This window comes from Centroberyx affinis, unplaced genomic scaffold (assembly GCF_046629955.1).
Source record: "Centroberyx affinis isolate AG114_WGS23_722 - 3 ecotype Tasmania unplaced genomic scaffold, CSIRO-AGI_Caff_v1 ptg001466l_1, whole genome shotgun sequence".
In the NCBI taxonomy this organism is placed as follows: Eukaryota; Metazoa; Chordata; class Actinopteri; order Beryciformes; family Berycidae; genus Centroberyx; species Centroberyx affinis.
In genome coordinates, this window is record NW_027279935.1 from 172,501 (window position 1) to 189,418 (window position 16,918).

The following is a 16,918-nucleotide window of genomic DNA, read 5'->3' on the forward strand; positions in this document are numbered from 1 at the left end:
ATACAGTACAAGTATTAGTGTGCTGCCTAGCTTACTATCCACTCCTGGTAAGGCAAAGATTGGTAACGTATTGGCAAGATTGGTAAAGTATGCATTCTTGTCTCCTATTACAGTAGTATGTTCTCTTAAGTATTACTACTGTAAAACTTCCAATTTTGCCTGGGACCTTTATTAGAGACAGGCCACTTTTGGAAGGTGCGCAGTACCTGGTATTCCTATTCTAATAATAATAATAATAATACATTTTATTTCTAGAGCGCTTTACATGGTACTCAAAGACACTTTACAGCGAAGGGATAAAGATAATAAAATATTATTAATAATATTATTAATAATATAAAATATATTACTGGTATTGGCAACTGCAAGTACTATACTACTGCTGCTGCTATTACTACCACTACTACTACTACTACTACTACTACTACTGTCCAACTACTACTACTACGACTCCCATCCAAACATAGATTTTTAGATTTATGATAAACCAAATTGTTGGTAAACCAGAGATATAAACCAAACTTTGTGGACTTTCATATATTTTGCTGTCTCTGCTGTCAGTAGACTGCAAAATTGTATAAACTCATAACTTTGGCATTAAGAGAGCTTGTCCAGTCAGATGCTATGGACGAAGGCTCATTCTATTCTTGAACTATGTCCATTTTCCAGTGGTTAGACAAACATGTTTATGGCCAATTCACATAAAGAAAACAAAGTATGGACAGTTGATCTGAGCTAACCATGTGTTTTTTTTCATGTCATGGACCATGTAAGGGGAACTAACTATTAATCAAATCTGTCCCTTACTTTCACTGTTTTCACTCCTTTACCACTCTCAATCATATCTCTCCTGGTTTGTACTACTTCCTTTGTTAAGTGATTTTTGCTAATAACGGTTTGAAAACACTTTGAACCAGTTGAAAAACCTCCAGGTAGATTTCCCGACATACTAGGGGCTCGTCATAAAACTCAACATTAACTGCATCCTGTTACATAAAATCTGCAGTCCTCTAATTAGAACTGATTCATAAATTCACTGCGGCAGTGATTGCTGTGACGGAATCAGATTACCGTCGCCTCATTCTGCGCGGCGGTGCAAGTGACAGCCAGTGAAATTACAATGTTAATTAAGTGGTGGATATTTACCCCCCTACTGGTCGTCCATGCCTGTATGGAAGTTCAGTGGACCACATTCCACATATAACTAATTGAACTACAACTATAGTTCATGAAAGCTTTTACATTTGCTGTTCTAAACTCTAGCGTACAGGAAGTGATGCGTTTAACGTTTCCGGTTTGTTTTGAATAAATAGAAGAAGAACTGGATAGTTAGCATGAGCAGTGATAGCCACAATGACTGAACAGACAAAGAAAAGAGAAACTCAAACTGCATCAACGGAAGATCCAAGGAAGAAGACGTCACAGTACTGGACACACTGTTTGATTGACAGGTGATCTCTGGGAAGAGCAGAGATGGAGACTAAAGGAAAACCAGGAACTAGAGGATTACCACCTTAAGAAAAAGGTGGTGGGAAATGTTCATGTGTTCTTAGAGAAACTTTTCGCGTGTTCCTTGATGCTCTATAACACCTTGAATGTCAATTGTTGGAATATTTGTCATATTAAAACCTAAATAAATGTTACATTTAACATCCATTTCAGAAACAGCAGTAGTAATCTGTCTAACTAAAACAACAGAGGAGCAGATGGTATTTTTTGGCCGCTGCGGAGTGCTTTTATGAGGCACTTTCACAATATGCAAATTAGCAAATGGGTGGTGATGTCAAAAGAAAAAGGGACGTAAACATAGAAGCAGTGAATTCTGGTAATCCGCGTTTATGAATTAGAAAACACTCTGTCGTGACAGACTCAGCCCCTCATGACATCTGCTTGGTTTATTCATTCAACACCTCTCTCTTTCTCTCTCTCTCTCTCTCTCTCACTCTCTCTCTCTCTCTAGGAGTCACAGCATGTGACCTCAGGCTACAGCACCCAGAGTAAGTTTCCCAGCATGCAACACTCACATAGAATCTCTGTGACAATTAACACCGGTGAAGCCATAAAGGCCGTACCACCCTCAGCAGAAAGAAAATTCCCCCCGAAATAAATTGAATTGGATTAAAATGGAAAAAAACGGAAAAAAAAGTTACATTTTTTGACACAGCTGGACAAATCAGCATTTAAAGAGCCTGATATGGCTTTTGTGGTTTTTCACATTTACACAGAAGGGTAAGATCACATCTACAAAATGGTGTGATGAAAAGCAACTGGTGCAAGAATGAATTAATGGTGACAGGAGAGTGTGAAAAACATGTATCTTTCTCTGTTTATCTTAACAAATAAGCAGACAAATAGCTCGGGAAGCATATTATTAAAAAAATAATATACATCTATACTGCTTTAATTAAGCTATACTTCAGTGTCACACTTGGGTTTGGATGTTTGTTATTCTCTGTGCGATGGTCAAATGTGACTTTTTCCCAAGGCTGTACTTATCCATAAACCACAGTCACTCAACAGCTAAATGTGGTGAACTGATTTGCTGTCACTGATGGATAATTACACATTTGGAACATGTGTTACCAGGCTCACACTGAACTGATGAGTACTGTTATGAGAAGGTCCTGGTGGACATGCAGCTGGAATATTTCTCCACTGGCAGATTTTTTGCATTTTCTTTTTTTTTTTTTTTTTTTGGAAGAATCACTTGTTCCAATGAAGAGTTCTACTCCAAAACACTGTATATCCATTTTGGGGGGGAAAAAATCATCACCTGAAGCAAATTTTTCTAAAATATAGAGGATCTAATCTTTAAAAGTCAGATCATTTTGTTAACTAATTCAAAGTTACTTGTTATGCTTTAAAATGACCATACATTGATCAGTCATTCAGTAGGTGTCACTTTTTTCAAATGATGGATATCTCATTTTGGAATAAAACTCATCAAATGGACATTTTTTACAGTGTATAGCCTACAAATGCCAGTGGTTCCTGCACACACACCTACACACACACACACACACACACACACTAATTAAATAACATTGGAACACGGTGTCATGTTTTCCAGTGTGACAATAATAATACACATCTACGGTGATTACAGTCTGGCTCTCTGTCAAACAGTAATCAACACACACACACACACACACACACACACACACACACACACTCCAAGACACATGCAAGAACAGTGATATTTAAATGGCCGCTCTCTCTGTCTGTCTGTGCGGTTGTGTTACAGAGCGATGCACTGTATCAGCTAACAAGCCTGCCGCTAAGCCACCAACTGCACCGCAAAAGTCGTGAGTATCTCTCTCTTTCTCTCTCTCTCTAACACACACACACACACACACACACGCACGCATAAACACACAGAAATTTCCGAGCCACTACCAGAGCCTTTGCTCTCAAGGTAAAATTAAGCCTGGTTCTCGGATGAAATTCGTTGCTGTAGATGAAGAGTAGGAGGAAAAGAGACGCTGTGTTTTGCGTGGATCAGAGCAGGAGAGTGGAGCGACATTAATTTAACCTGAGCCAGGAGCGGATTGCAACATCCGTGGCTGCAGAACCTCTCCAGTTCACTCAGGCTGAGATTCCTAGCGGGGCGAGATCTGACAGGCAGAAATCTGGGCCTGGAAATCCCCCCCACCCCACCCCACCCCAACACTCACACAACCTGTACTCAGCCCATGCTTGACCACAACAAGCTCGACGATTATTTTAGGAGTTGTTCGTTTCAAACTTGTTTGATTCAGGTGATGCATCGCACTTGGTACCAAGTATACCAAGTGCGATACCAAGTGATACCATAATGGGAAAAGACTCCAGTAAAAGTCCTGCATTCAAAATTTTACTTAAGTATAGGTACTGAAGTATTAACAGTATCAGAAGTAATAGAACTCAGTCTAAAGAACGACCTCAGAGTGCTAAATTATTGAAGCATTAACCTGTTAGAAGTATTTTAATGTTGTCGGTCTAACTGCTCCATATTACTGTTAGTTTAAACTCTAACAATGCAACATATTTTATGAACTTATCGTATGTTTTGCATGTAAAACCTTATTCTGCAACGTAGCCAGTAACTACAGGCATTAGATAAATGTAGTGGAGTAAAAAGTACAATATTTCCCTCTGAAATGTAGTGGGTAAAGTGTCTCACAAAATAGAAATACTCAAGTAAAGGGCCAAAGTAAAGTACAGTACCTGAGTAAATGTACTTAGTTACCTTCCACCTCTGCTTCACAGGTACTCATGGGTTGGGAGGAACTGAATATAAAACAAAACAATGGAAAAAATGTATATTTTTTGTGTCAAGAAAGTATATAAATCCAGGTCCAATCCATTCAGGCACAACTTTGAGGTAAATATAAAATGAAATTATTTGGAGGGCAAAGATCTGTAGAAAAAAAAACCCACCACCTGTGTGTTTCAACTCACACCTTCTTCCAAATGCTGTGACTCGTCTTTAATTCATTTCTTTCTAAAAAAAAAAAAAAAAAGTTCAAAATGACAACTCGCATGTTATCACCTCTAATGCGAGTTTCAAGTGCCAAGTGCCATGTATTATTTATACATTTGATGAAAGTTAATTAAAAAATGAGTGAAACTGTGGTGAGAATGTTGCCAAAGACCGGCTCTGAAATAAAAAAAAAAGACTTTTAACGGCCAGATGATGATGCAAACATCCCGCAAGTCCAGAAAAAATGAGGGAATCTCAATCAGCGCTAAGTTAACTTGATGGTTTGATTTAAGTTACAGGTCAGTGTGTAAGCTTTCATTTCCTCCTCAGTCAGTACGATGGTTAAATAGTTAATTATGTCTCCATTAGGATGATGTCTGTTGTGACTTATGAGGCTTATTACACTATTTTCCAGTCAATAGGCCCATTTCTTTTGATTGCTATGGCAGGCTCAGAAGTGTCATTTTTTCAATCTTTTATTCAAGCATAAAGGCTGCTTTGTTAATAAGGTTGAAATAATTGTTATTGGTTAAAAAAACAATGCATAGCCTAATTTACTGCCACCATTAGCCTATTCTCTTCATTTTTTTTTCCCTGTGATGCTCAATAGCGTTAAATGTTCAGGATAATGAATAGGCCTCCCTCATCTTATTTAAGAGTAATTGTGCTGTTGAGACTAATTGGTATATTCTTAGCTGAATGTTTACGAGGTCCAATTGAAATTGGGGCTTATTACAGACAAGTCATTCAACAATAATCCCTCTCAAATGGGCTTCACCTTAACGGCAAATTAGCAACAAAAATGGAGGGAATTTGAAGTGGGCTTTTTTTTTTTTTCTTTTTTTTTTCCACTGGAGTGGAGACGCCTAACAGCATGGAGTGCACACCCTCCTGCTCGAGGAGCGCGGTTTCATTCCCCACTCCCGTGATGTTCAGATACACATCAGCAGCCACATGCATGTAGCAGAGCGGAAGAAGTGAGTAAGACTCCCTCCTCCAGTTGAAATGCCATCCTTCAGCTTCAGCGTTGGGGTTTGCTCAGGCGGGAGTGCGGCTGTCTCCCCCGCCGGCAGGAACAGGACTCCAGGGTTTGAGCAAGACAGAGACTTAACCCTGAGAGGAAACTACGGTCCCTGCTGTTATCAGGGAGCGCTGTAGCCGCCGTGCTGGGCAATAGGTAGAGCAAGGCACTGACACTGCCAGGGTTAGGGGTTCAATTCCCTATAGCAAGGCCCTGACACTGCCAGGGTTAGGGGTTCAATTCCCTATAGCAAGGCCCTGACACTGTCAGGGTTAGGGGTTCAATTCCCAGTGTAGATCAATAGGTAGAATATATCATTAAACTTTGATTTCATGTAAACTTTGATGCTTTGTCACCACCAAGTAAAATTTCAAGGCAAATACTACAACACAAGAAGAAAAAGATGAATCAGTGAATTAATGAATCAATGAATCAATGACTCAGTGAATCAATGACTCAATGACTCAATGACTCAATGAATTCTAACACATCTAACATGGACCTAACACTCAAGCTCTAATGCACTCTGTCGGACAGTGTAAAGTGCATTTTTATAAGTTCTAATGCATTCAGATGTAAATTGCAATAACTCAAATAACTCAATAACTCATACTCAAAATCAATAACTCATAAATATTAACCTGTACCTGCAGTAATGAGGCACAGAATGAGTGAGAATAGTCAGCAACTAAAGTGCATAAGAAGGCTTAGCTAAGAGCCCATGTTGAAAACAAAGGTCCATCCTTTTGGCTGTAAGGTCATGCATTAACGCATGGCTTCATTCACACCAATCCTGCTGCTTCTGTTACAAAAAAATATATTCCTGCAGTTTACACAAAGAATCGTCACATTCCAGTGCGTTTTACAGCTTTATGATCGATTTATCAAGAACCAGTCAACACAACAATCCTCAGAATTCAATCATAGCTGTGGCTCACCCAAAGTCCCCTGACAATACTGCCAAAAAACAATTTACGGTCTACTAGCAGATTTACGCAGGGATTTTGCTGTAATTTATTACAAGTGTGCACATGTGTGTAGGTGTGCATATTAGATCTTTGTGAATTTGTTTGGAATAAACAGAAGAAGAGCTGGGTAGTTAGCATGAGCAGCGATAGCCACCATGACAACAGACAAAGGAAAGAGCGCCACCTACAGAAACCACAGAGGCGAAATAAAAAAAAAAAAGAAAAGAGGATTACCACTTTAAACGGGGTCAGGAAAGGAAGCTGAACGGTGTAGGCCGATCTAAATAAACGCGTCTTGAGTGTGGACTTGAATGCGGAGATTGACTTTGGCAGGAAAAACGCAGCTCAGCTTGAGGGTTTTGTCTGCTAAGCCGGTCGACCGGAGCGGGAGATTTATGCGTGTGTTTTGTTTCTGAGCGCGCGCGCATCCGCAACTCCCGGCCGCGCGGGCGTCGAGCAATTAGTCATTAGCCGGGCTTTGATTGGGCTTCGGAAAATATTAACATCCTCTCGAACAAACTTCCAGAAGTAATGGCATTCAGCCTTATAAAAAGGGGGCCGTATAAAGAGATCCAGCTTTTATGAAGACAATTAAGAGCATCTGCACCTTGTAGAGATTTGCCCGAGCCGACGCCAGGCGCTCTGAGCTCCGCACGTCACGGATGCTTTCGTCCATAATTCATTTATATCTGACTGCCTCTGTCCTCGTATAGTCCCGGTGATGCTCTTGAACGCGTTTCTCCCTCTCCCTCTCTTTATGCCTCTCCCCCTCCATGCTTCCCTTCCTCTCTCTCTCTCTCTCCCTACTCAGTCTCCATCCCTCTCTCTCTCTCTCTCTCCATCCCCTCCGTCTGCTTGCCTCCTCTCTCCGTCAGTCGCTCTCCCTCCCCCCCCCCCCCATCATTATCACCTCCATCTTTCTCGCTATCTCCCTCTCCCCATCTGTCCCTTCTTATGAAATTCAATATGGATCCATTATTCATTCATTCAAACATATCTATCATCGCCGCGCGCTGCACTATGCCCTTATCTGCGCGAGCTTTTCTTATTGTGCTCCGGTTATTCACAACTCGCACGGTCCCATTTGAAAACACCACAACACTGGGGAATGTTTTTTAGCAGTGCAAGCACTGACAAGAGTGGTTTGTGAGGCAATAAAAATCCCTTAAGGGGATTCTCCTGTCATAACAATAGCGGTGCCAGCTTAAAATAACAGTAGTTTGTGTGGAGGGTTTATATAAAGCAATAACACGTGAACTTGCCAATGCGCAGCGCACACACACACACACACTGAGGGAATGGAGTGGTATGGAGCAGGTGAGGAGTGGAGGAGGGAAGTCATGTTATCGGCTGATGCTTACACACACAGGTTACAGGGACGTTTCCAGTGATCAAAATCATATGAAATACCACTGAGTTTTCTTTTTTCATGCCCCGCAAAAAAAAAGGCCCATATTGGCTGATTGGAATTCCGCGACTAACACCGAACAAAATAAACACAACTAATAGAGGAAGCGGCGCAGCAGGCACGCTCCTTTCTCTAGTTTAGAAGCCCTGGCCCCCAAAATGTCTGCAGTCCTGATGAAGGGACGGATCCCGACCGAGCGCTTCTTCTTTGTTTCCAAGGAATTCCTGGCCGTGGGTCAGCGGCTGTCGAGAGCGAAAGTTTCCAGGTGAAATAACAATCTGTCCTCTCTCTCTCTCTCTCGAAGCCCCGAAACGCCGAACATCTGGTAGAGTTTTGTCGGCGAAACCGCTCCGTCCGCTGCCCCACTTCCTCATTCCCCAGCGTGAGCCAACGCCGCTCTGGCTGTGTAATTAACCAGTTTACCAAGAAGGCTTCTCTGTGAGGTTTTCTGAGGTTTCACAAGCAGACAGATCATGGCTTCAATAACATCTCCCTCTCCCTCTCTCTCCGTGCAGCATGTTGGAGGATGACCTGAAGATCAGCAGCGATGAGGAAGACACTGAGCAACAGGTGAGATCCCTCAATAATCCATCTATCTATGCATACGTATATCCATCCATCCATCTGTTTGTCATTCGTTCCTTTACACTGCATTGATTTCCACTACATTTACATGATATCTGCTCTTTCATCCATCCATCTATCCATCAATCCATTCAACCCATTTTTGCTGAAACCATTCACTCTCCCATTCTTTCATCCTTTCATTCATTTATTATTTCATCCATCCAAGCACTAGGTATTTACTATATAAATACATAGCAAGAATACTAAGTTACCAAGTCATTACAGCTGTAATTAAAGAGCAACTAAACCCCAAACCCAAATCTGTATGTATAATCTAATGGTGAAAGTAGGGTACTGAGCTGACCATCTGCTATTGGCTGATCTTTGATACCAGGTGATGTCACCTTCAACAGACAACAACAGGTGGTGACATCACCTGGCACCAAAGATCAGCCAATAGCAGATGGCAATTTCAGTGCACTGTTTTCCACCATTCGATATCAGGCTTTACACAGATTTGGGTTTGGGTTTTAATTGCACTTTAAGCAGGTAAATACTTAGAAACAGCTGTAATACCTAAAAAAAACCCAACTCTGATATTACAAGTCAGTTCAAGTTACCACATGGTAGTTGTCATAGGTTTAGGATGGGAACAGAGTTTAACGGCATAATTGCTATAGAATTAGGCTACACTTTCCTAGAAACACCTTCTCTACTGACCATCACTTATCTTGTAGGTGCTGAAGGTTTATATTAGCAATAGCCTAAGTTTAATTATGTACTTTCTAGCAGTCAAGGCAATATTTTACAAGAAATTCACTTTAATTGTTCACATCTTAAACGTTCATTGTGATCTGACCAGTGTCAAGCCAGCCACAATACAAAAAACCCTTTTAGTTATGATTTTCAAAATAAAAGCCTTGTTCACAAAATCTGTTGTATTTGCCTACTTAGTTATAGCTGTAATTACTTGGTAACTTGGTAACATCTCAGACACCGCTGGTCCAATTTTGACAAAACCTGGAGGGATGATGCATCTTCATCAGTGTTTATAAAGCACACTGATTGGCCTGATGAGGTCAAAAAAAGGGCTGTAACTGCTACGCTATAGCTCCGATTTTGATGAACCTTGGAGGGCTGTTGCATCTTGTTTCTGATTGGCCCGAGGGGTGCCTGCATCATCCGTGCGGGACGACACGTTTTGAATTGTTAATTCAGTCCTTCAGTCGGTGTTGGCTCATTGAAGAGGTCGGGTCACTTTGTCATGTAAGGGACGCAGTTGTCCGTCTCTTCCCTCTTGCGGTTTTTCAATATTGGCATTAGACCTTGTCCTGGCATGGTGGCCCTCTCTCCTCTAATCACTGTTATCAGGCTCTAATGATAACAGAGTTGCATTCAAAGCAGTCGGTGGGGGGGGGGGTTCCTCATCCACTGTGCAAACACATATCTGTACTCATCAAACAGCGTCCATTAGATATATTCTGTTAATGAAAAGATACCAACTCCTCTCTTCCCCTTTTAAACTGGCCCTCTGATTATATAATTACCGTGATGCTAGATATTATAATTATGGATGATAACAGATCATTTATAGTGATTTTAGTTGCTATTATAATTATGGTGAAGGTAGATCTGATAATTACAGACAGTTAGCATGCATTCAGAATTTTAGCAAGTGGCTTCCTTAATCATAGGGGTTATGTATCGAGATCGTGATTCCTCTTAGCGTTAGGAGGCATAGTCGGGACGGAGGAGGATAAGACCTCCTCTAGCTTCTTCTTCTCCTTCTTCTTCTTCATCTTCTTCTTCTTCATGTCTCTCTCCTTATCCCTCTTTTTCACTCTCATGCATACAAATTCTCTTTCATCTCCATTTCTTTTCTCTTGCTCTGTTTCTTGCTGTATCGCAATCGGTCTTTATCCCCCTCTAAGTCTCTAACACACATTCTCTCTCTGTCTGTATCTCTCGTTCATCTCGTTCTCTTTATTTTGACTGCGCAAGAGAGACGTAGAGAATGATTGAAATAAACACAGAGAGAGGGGGGAGGGAAACAAGGAGGAAGAGAGTAAGTTTGTGGGACAGAAAGGGAGAGAGAAACATTGAGGGAGGAAGACAAAGAGAGACGAGACAGACCGATAACAAGAGACGCAGACAAGAGGCAAAGATAAAGGGAGGGAGAGACTGAAAGAGAAAGAGAAGACCGAGCGAGAGACAAAGAGATGGAGAGACAGACAGAGAGAGAGAGAGAGAGAGAGAGAGAGATTAATTCAATGGCATTTTTTCTGTGCATGCTGTTAACAGGCTTATAGCAAATGAGTGCATGGTGTATTATCAAGCTTTTATAGCCTGGAGTAAGATACAACACACACACACACACACTCACACACACACACACACACACATTCATAATCAAATACACAGACATGCATGCGCCCCTATACACACATATGCATGCCAACACATACAGTGTACACATACTTATGCAGACTTACACTCACAAACATGTACGTCGACAAACACGCATAAATATGTACACATGCTGACAGGCTCTCTCTCACACACACACACACACACACACACACACACACACACACACACACACACACACACTGTCATTAGTATGCTGTAGCAGAGCGCTGTGAGGGCAGCAGAGGAGTATGATGAATATGTTTTTGGCACAGAGGAAAGAGACAGGGTAGAGGAGGGAATTGAAAGAAAGAGTAGAGGAAGGAGGGGCGGCAGGATGGAGGAGAGAGGGAGGGATGAAGGACTGGAAGAGGGGAGAGGAGAGGAAAAGAGAGAGAGAGAGAGAGGTGTTCCTAATGACTTTGGATACTGACAGAAAAATAGCAACCCAATTACCGCTGCATGATTCCTCCCGACGCTCTCTCTCCCCTCTCTCTCTCTCTCCCTCTCTCCCTCTCTCTCTCTCTCTGGATGAAGCGGTGAAGGTTGCGATGACAGATCACCTTGGTCGGAGTAAAGTCAAGCTTAAAAGCCCCGTCTTTATATGAAAGTGCCGCTGCAGCTAGTTAAAATGCCCAGCGCAGCGGGGCACAGTCGCGTCTATCGGATACTGTGGCACAGCTCAGCGGGCGGCAAAACTATTTAGACAGGTTTCCTGAGCTGTTTCCATCCTTGTATATATTGCTGTTTATGTGACACCGCCGGGGTAAATCCCAGGGGTGCACCCGGGCCCGAGACGGCGGGGGGGCCCATCACAGCCCTCTAAATACAAAATGGGCCCCCCTGGCATTCAGATGTGAATTACTAATGAGTGTAGTTTGTAAAGTGTCTGTGCTATCTTGCAGTCTCAAGCTAAGTATCACGGGCATGTTTTTTTTGTCCATGCATCAACATACAGCTTCAATCATCAAATTGTATTGCAATAGCTCATTGAATAAATGGACGTTATTAATAAATGTACACTTTAGCTCACTTCTAACTACATTGTTTTAACAACCTAGTTATGGATTATAGTCAAGTTAATGTTAGTGCTAATGCCGCCAATTTGCTATCTAGCTTTTTCCAGCTAATCTTAGCTAGTTGATGTTACTTTTCTCCCTCGTCCATCTATGCAATATAGGTTGATCCATAGTATTTTTGATGCTCTTTTATGATAAATGATTGCTATATTTCATTCACTCCTTACTAGACATCTGAAAAGTGCTGCTGAATTAATGGTTAGTGGCCATTTAATAAAGGCAAAGGTGTTTTTTTTATCAGCGCTTATGTTAAAATTATCCTTACGAGTTTCAATTTTATATTCACTGTAAAATGTAATTTTGTAAAATTAGTGCTCATTATTCACAAAATTGCATTGAATTCTGTCCATTTTGTGATATGGGTAGGTTGGGGTACGGGGCGCCCCAAAGCAATTCTTGCACCCGGGCCCCTTGTGAACCTCTTACACCTGTGTGTGAAACCTGAGAATTTGTCACTGGAGGTCATTTTTCGCTATACAGCTTAAAAACAACTCATTCTTGAAGATACAAACTCAAATCAGCAAGTCCCAAACACCATGAACCATTTTATCTTTACAGGAGGCCTAATGTATATTACATTTGAAAATGCTGATCAAAACATACTTTTTGATTCCATAATTAAATGTAAAGATCAGTGACCTATGAAAGACTCCCACATTGTGTCCGTGTTTTTTTTCCATGTCGGGTCACAAATTTAAACATAATCTGTACATGTAAAATATTGCAGTGTTTAAACCATATAATTTTCTACAGCAAATCACAGTTTGGGCTGGTTTAAATATGTACTGGCCAAAACCGGTTTATGAATAAGTAGAATCTGAAAAAGTACTTTTTTTATGTTTGTGGAGAAGACAAGGACACTGGGACACCAGGTTCAGAACAGACTGGGTATGAAGTACAACTTTAATTAAAGGAGCTCAAGCCTGCTTTTTATGCTATTATGCTTTTTTTTTAATTTTTTTTTTATGGTGCTTTCACCCTGTGTGCTTAGTTGATACTGTCCCTTTATTTGTTCAGATCATCATTGGCTTTGCTGTGTGTATGCTTCTGATGATGTTTGTTTGATTATATAATCATAGACCTACCATAGACCATTATGTCTCTAGCACAAAATAATTAATGTAAATGTATTTTAATTTCTACATAATGGGGAAATTATAGCTCAGGAAAGACTCGTCAGTCATTTTAAATTGGAGAACAAATAAAAACCTCACCGTTGCGCAAATCACATTTATTAATCTATTTAATTATTCACATTACTTTATTGGCCAATATTCACACTGAGCAGATTCTAATTGCACAGTTACCATAGAATTGTGTGAGAGGGTTTGCTAAAATCTCTCAAATGACAATTTCGTTTCACACCATAGCAACATTCAACCAGCTGTAGCTCTTTCCTTTTTTCTTCAGTTTAAGGACAAAGTACATCACTTTGTAGATCTGATCTTGTTTTCCTCAAAGTGTGAAAGAAGAGCATTCTCAGATCTGTGATGATTCACCATGCTGTGTCACATACACCAGTGTTACCATGCGAGCCTAACCCAGTCCTTGTATTGCATATTAAACCTGAAGATATTCTTTAAGCATCTTTGAGATTCTTTAAGACTCTTGAGTCTTAAATGTTGTAGCAGACCTTGATTTCCCTCCTTCCTTTATCTGTTATTTAAGAATGAAGGAAAAGAATAGTATTAATGCATAACTTGGTCATGAATACTGTATGTAGATGCCACTGATACACCTAAGGAATGCAGATTGAATGTAATGCATACTAATCCCAACAATGCCTTTCATTTATATCGACCTTACTGAAGCTTAAAGCATAATTTACAAAGGAATAGCACAATATATAAAAAAAGAGAAAGGAGTTTAATATTAAAAACATGAGAAACAACACAAGGTTTAACAGTGGGAAAATCCAAAGCATCACATAAAAGCAAGACTGTAAAAGTGTTTAAGAAGTGGTTTACAAGATAATAATTAGTCAGTCTAAGTTCCTCAGGCATTTTACAGTCTAGGGGCCCTAACAGTGAATCACCATTAGTCTTGAATCTACACTACGGGACAGTCAGATCTCATAGGGGACATAAAGCACTTCCATGGACTCTAGCTAGGGGCCAAGTGATGCTACAAGTTTTAGATATAGAGCCTCTTTGTTCCGCGCCAGTCAGAACCCTACAGTAGCGGCTGCGTTCCTATCTGAACCGTGCAACCTCTGCGCAAGACTTGCATCAGCTCTTCGGGATTTTCAAGCTCTCGCTCAGGTGTTGGAAATGCTTTTGTGAGCCGTCTGACGCGTCGCCAAACAGACGGGCGCCCGCTGCATTGTTCGGTTACAGTTCAAGCTGGTGCGGGGGCGTTTAAAGCCTCGTTCGCCGGGTCTGACGCACAATACACTGTGATGTCTCGCACCCACACGAGCGAGAGAGACGGGTCCGTTATGTCGGAACAGTAGAAACTAGTCGTCTTTGTCACGAATATTAGCCCGCGTTACCGGGCCAGATTGTGTGAGTAAATCCCGCTCGGGTTGTTTGCCCTGTGTTTGTTGCTTTTAAGCATCCTAAAATCCAAGCTAGCTAAATATATTCACAGATAGATCCGATCCTTGAGCCCCGCAAGTCTCCCAAAGCCAGAGATCTGAAGACGCTTGTTGTTGTAGCCTGGAGCTACGCATCGATCTATCAGAAACTTCACTGGTCCAGCTAATCACCTTATTCCTATGGAGAGAGAGAGAGAGAGAGAGAGAGAGAGAGAGAGAGAGAGAGAACAAACCAGTGGAGAGAACGGTCCTTTTTGATTCCAGTAATTCAGTTTAATCGCTGTTGGGTTTCCAGCAGTTGAAGATGAGCTAACGGCCGTATATTTGCGAGGTTGTGTTTACTTTTTTTGTGTTGTTATTGTAATTGATGTAATTGTGTAAAAAAAAAAGAAAAAAAAAAAAAAGACAGACTCTGAGTTGACAGAGGGAGGAAAAGAGGACGAGAGGGAGGAAAGGCTTCACTGACGAACTTAATCGGCCCATTCTGCCGCTGAAAGGGAGAGAGGGGGAAGAGGAAGAGAGGAGGGCGGGGTGAGAGAGAGGACAGAGGGATGAGGGGAGGGGAGGGGGCGAAGGAAGGAGAGACAAGAGAGGCAGATAAAAGGGTTTTCTTGCCGTCTTAATCACCCTATGCCTTCCCATAGAGGAGAGGGGGGAGGTATGGAGAGATGATGGAGGGATGAGAAGTGCGGGTCAGAGGAGTGGAGGTATAAGAGGGTGGAAGGGAAAAGCTAGTCTTTAAGTTGTATTGATTTACAATATAGTTAAAACGATAAGAATGGGGGCAGTGAGCTGTAGTTTTTCATCTGTATTTCACATCGCAGCCAAATGACATGGATGAAATTTTCTGCATTGTTCAAATTTTCACAACTCTACACTTTTTCATAACGCACAAATCTCACATTGTCTTTCTGTCTCAATAAATCCTGCTGCAGCTGATACTACTGCTGCTATTTTAGACATCGTGTTTTTTTTTTTTTTGGCATATTTTCATTCATACTTTTTCAACTTAATCCTGTATTTTTATCCTGAGTTTTGGAATTGTCGGTGGAATAAATTTATATATTTCCTCCATTCGCTGTATTGTTATTTATATCCTGTTCTTCTTCTACTGTATTTCTACTTCTTGTTGCTGCAACGGCCCAATTTCCCCATGAGGATCATTAATATCTAATCTAATCTAATCTAATCTAATCTAATTAATCAATTATCAAGTGATTTGATAAATTCATAATGGATTAGTGATTCTATAAAAACACAGCCATGTTTCATCATTCATGTTTCATCCCCACTGTCAATTATGAATATATCGATCACGCCATACCAACCCGCCATTGTTTAAATTGAACAGCCTGTTATTTATCGTTTAACATGAACGTGATCAGGCAGCTAAATGCCAGCCGATAAACACACCCACTGACATTCATCACAGGTTTTCATAAGTCTTCCTGTCTTCTTCGCAAGGCGTTCAGCTGCTGCTCCGTCTCTGCAAAAGCAAAATAAAAATTCACCCACGTTCAATCCTTAACTATAGGGACTGTAAAATATAACCTATCATCGTGAAACTGTAAACGTAAGCATAGTTTCAATTGAATATATTGAGTAAAGAATGCTCTCTTTTTCTCTCTCTCTCTTCCTCGGTGTGTGTGTGCCTATGTGTGTGTGTGTGTGTGTGTGTGTGTGTGTGTTTGTATGTGTGTATTTGTATTGACAGGTGTCTGACAAGCCCAAAGCCAGAGGCACAGCCCTAAGGTAAGACAAATGACCGATCTCTGTACTGTCATTACGTTCTGCTTTGGTGGTTTATTTATTTACGCTGCATGCTGCAGCTCTGTGCTGTGTGGTGCGGCTCCACACACAACAAAGATGTATATATTATGAATATCTCTACAGCATATGAGCTTGTTGGTTTTGGTTTGGTATTTTCTCTACTAGCTGCATGAAAGCACAGTTAAGGTCCGGGGCGTGACTGGGATGGTAGCACATCAGGGCCAGGTACAGTGTAAGTGACTATAGCACTGGAATTTAAATTAAAATGTATAGCTAATGTGCAGATTTAATGGAAGATTTGTAAGAACCTAGTCCAGCTGACGAACTTAAACCTGCACTTTGGTGGCCCAGAGTGGCAGAAAGAGATAGGTATTTGAATTTTTTGAAAGTTTGAAGGACTTCATTACCCAGAAGCAAAGGTCACAATTTGAATTGCTTGAGACTTGACTTGATGCATGAAGAGAAGACTTGAGACTTGACTTGACTTGGGTTCTGGTGACTTGGGACTTGACTCTGACTTGTACTTTGATGACTTGAAAAGGTTTCTAAAGTCTTGATTGAGATCTTGTGTTTGTGTAAATGACTTAGATTTAAAGTGATGAGATTTGTTCCAGCAGACGACTGAATTGAAATTCTGTTTTCTGAATTTGTATGGAATGATTGAATTTACAGATTATAAAAATCAAACCCATGATGCTCTA

General features: G+C 40.9%; 1 protein-coding gene across 1 annotated transcript in view; it reads left to right on the forward strand.

Annotated features, from left to right (window-relative positions):
* The window catches only part of aff2 (AF4/FMR2 family, member 2), a 117,044-nt gene that overhangs the window by 67,979 nt on the left and 32,147 nt on the right, over nucleotides 1–16,918 (forward strand). Inside the window, exons 7-10 of the mRNA XM_071526828.1 lie at nucleotides 1,961–1,997; nucleotides 3,245–3,305; nucleotides 8,375–8,429; nucleotides 16,162–16,199. Of these exons, the coding sequence (XP_071382929.1) occupies nucleotides 1,961–1,997; nucleotides 3,245–3,305; nucleotides 8,375–8,429; nucleotides 16,162–16,199 (191 nt within the window). The remainder of the gene's footprint in view (nucleotides 1–1,960; nucleotides 1,998–3,244; nucleotides 3,306–8,374; nucleotides 8,430–16,161; nucleotides 16,200–16,918) is intronic.